At 38.7% G+C, this 2,500-nt stretch overlaps 1 protein-coding gene across 50 annotated transcripts in view; it reads right to left on the reverse strand.

Moving 5' to 3' along the window:
* Positions 1–2,500, reverse strand: part of LOC122255487 (scribble planar cell polarity protein) — a 247,701-nt gene that overhangs the window by 51,326 nt on the left and 193,875 nt on the right. For 15 of the 50 annotated variants that reach the window (XM_086548695.1, XM_086548712.1, XM_086548670.1 and 12 more), the window contains 3 exons: positions 1,956–2,090; positions 1,277–1,357; positions 421–1,116 (listed from right to left, as the gene is read on the reverse strand). In XM_086548695.1, coding sequence (XP_086404821.1) covers positions 421–1,116; positions 1,277–1,357; positions 1,956–2,090 — 912 coding nt within the window. The remainder of the gene's footprint in view (positions 1–420; positions 1,117–1,276; positions 1,358–1,955; positions 2,091–2,500) is intronic. The other 35 variants (XM_086548694.1, XM_086548713.1, XM_086548707.1 and 32 more) reach the window with 3 other exon arrangements.

A 2,500-nucleotide genomic window follows, 5' to 3' on the forward strand; every position in this document is an offset into this window, starting at 1 on the left:
GAACGGGAGAGGACAAGTGTGCTACATATAACTAAGTGCTACATAATTTAGACCAAATTACCCAGTGCAGTGAAAGAAAGTTAGATTTGTGACCACTGTGTCTTGCTTTCTCACTTCACTTTTTGAGATAAACTGATATCCTGATAGTTTCAAACTATTTTCTTACAAAAAGAAAATATTTATTAAAAAAAAGGAAAAAAGTTGAAGGTAAGAAAAAAGACACTATGAATCACAGTCATGAAAAATATGAGGACTAAGTTTGTGAATAACAGACAAGGAAAATTCAATATTGTGCATTTATACTTTGGAAAACCCTCTAAAGCATGGCAGGTTTGAAGATGTCATAAGCAAGTGGGACCAAAGTTAGCCAAGTCCTCTCCCATATGTTAGTGTGTTATTCTCAAGTCAGGCCCACCTTACCTCAACCACCAGTGGCACTGATGCTAACTCGTTGTCAGTGATCCGTGTTAACACCGTCTCAGTCAGGGTGGATTTGGTGATACTCTCGGTAATTTTCCCTAACTTGGTAGGGGGTGGAGGGAAAGCCATCCCCATAGGAGTATCCTCTGTTGGCAAGTTGACAGTCACATGCACACCGGGAGCAGTTTCCTCCCGCGCCCTCCCCTGGAGGAAGTGCTGTGGGATCATAGCCTGAAAATCATCATTAGTGAGAGGTCTGTTGCTGGCTACCTGGGTGGTACCAGTAGGGAAGCTTTCTGCGGTGTTGCTGGGTGCAGTGGACGTGTTGACTCCTCCACCTGTCTGTTGTGGCTGCTTGGTTGCTATAGATGGGGATGCAGCAGGACTCCCTGTGGTGCTGTGATTTGTATCTGGTAAACTTGATCCTGATATCCGGCCACCTGGCTGAGCACGTCTATACCCTGTATAGCTTGGCCTGTTAGCCATATAGGAACCAGCACTGTACAGGCCTGTGTACGGGCGAGGAGCCCCAAATACACGTGGGGATGCTTTAGTGTTGTTGTTATTGTTATTGTTCCCTTGACCAGTAGGAACAAGAGTTTCACGGTGCACAACCAAACGTACAAATCTTTCAAGGCCTGTTAACATGGAAACTGCCTGATCATGACGAGCTCCATCCAGATCAACACCGTTAATCTGAAAGATGAGAAAATCAATTTATTGATCAACTTGAGCTTCAGCTATTTCAAGGCAAATATCAAAAAACATTTTACAATATCAGCCCACACTCTTTTCAGCATAAATGCAGAAAATGTACATACAAATCCCTGAGAACATGTAAAAAGGAAATACTTACGGATATAACTCTATCCCCAACCAATAACTTTCCATCTTTGGCTGCAGCTCCACCCTCTGTTATTCTGGATATATATATAGCCTGTAAAGAAAGACAAAAGTGGAATGCTTTTCCTTCATTACCCTTATACCTATATATATAGCCCTTTGACATTTCAAGAAGTTGGTCTCTATTTACAAAATGGAAATTAAATCAAATCAAAACTAAAGGAAAGCCCTGACAGGTTCCAGCCCACCAAGCTATTTTTTTCTTTACTTTTTTATCACAAAAAATGGCAGTAAATCAAGACATTATATATGCTACTGATTTAATGGAGAATATCTTGTAGCTTTTCTTTTCCAAACATAAATAACACATATGCTTATAATATGAATAAATAAATAAATGGATAAAACTAGATAAATAAATAAATATCTTCTTCTTTACTTTATAATTGCATACCAGTTAACAAAATAACTGAAAATTAAAACATATCATGATGTTGCTGCTATGTACATTAAACAATGATGAATATCTTTAAAAATCAGGTGAGCTAAATGATTCAAGCAGTAGTAGTGATGACCAAAATCTGGAAAAAACTACCCCCCCACTCCCCACCCCCAATAAACTGCAAGAGAGAGTAAGCTAGAAAATCTAAAGGAGTAGTCATCAGGTCAACACACAAGTCTGCCATACGTACATCGGATCCGTCCTTGAACTGAGCCGCTCCTCGTCCCCCAGCTATACTGAAGCCCAGGCCATTGTGGTCCCTCATGAGCGTGGTGTAAATGGTCTCCGTCAGGATCTGCGTTGGGGAGTTGACGATTTCATAGTGCTGATGGAAAGGGTTAAATGGTCATGCAGTCTTTATAAATCATATATATGCAAAAAAAAAATAGGAAAAAAAGAGAGCATATGAGAGAATAGGTGGCTCAATCAGGTGTTTCATGCAAACTAAAAGGACTACTTCAGAAGGCAGTATTAACTATGGTACTCTACTTTTTTTGTAGTTAGAAATAAATGTGAAAATATAAATCAACTAGAAAAATATTTATGTGAACTACTTTCTAAGAAATAAAAGATTAAAGATTTCTACATACAAAACATAAAGAGAATGATTAGCTTCTATTAATTAAGTGATAAAGTTATTTGAAAAAATATCTGACATCTAAACAAAACCATGCTTCAAAGTTACTAGAAAAAAAGAAAGCAAAACAAGAAGGAGGAGGAGGAGGAGGAGGAGGA

Source organism: Penaeus japonicus, unplaced genomic scaffold (genome assembly GCF_977035675.1).
Source record: "Penaeus japonicus unplaced genomic scaffold, GWHDUDI00000001_assembly GWHDUDI00000021, whole genome shotgun sequence".
Classification (NCBI taxonomy): domain Eukaryota; kingdom Metazoa; phylum Arthropoda; class Malacostraca; order Decapoda; family Penaeidae; genus Penaeus; species Penaeus japonicus.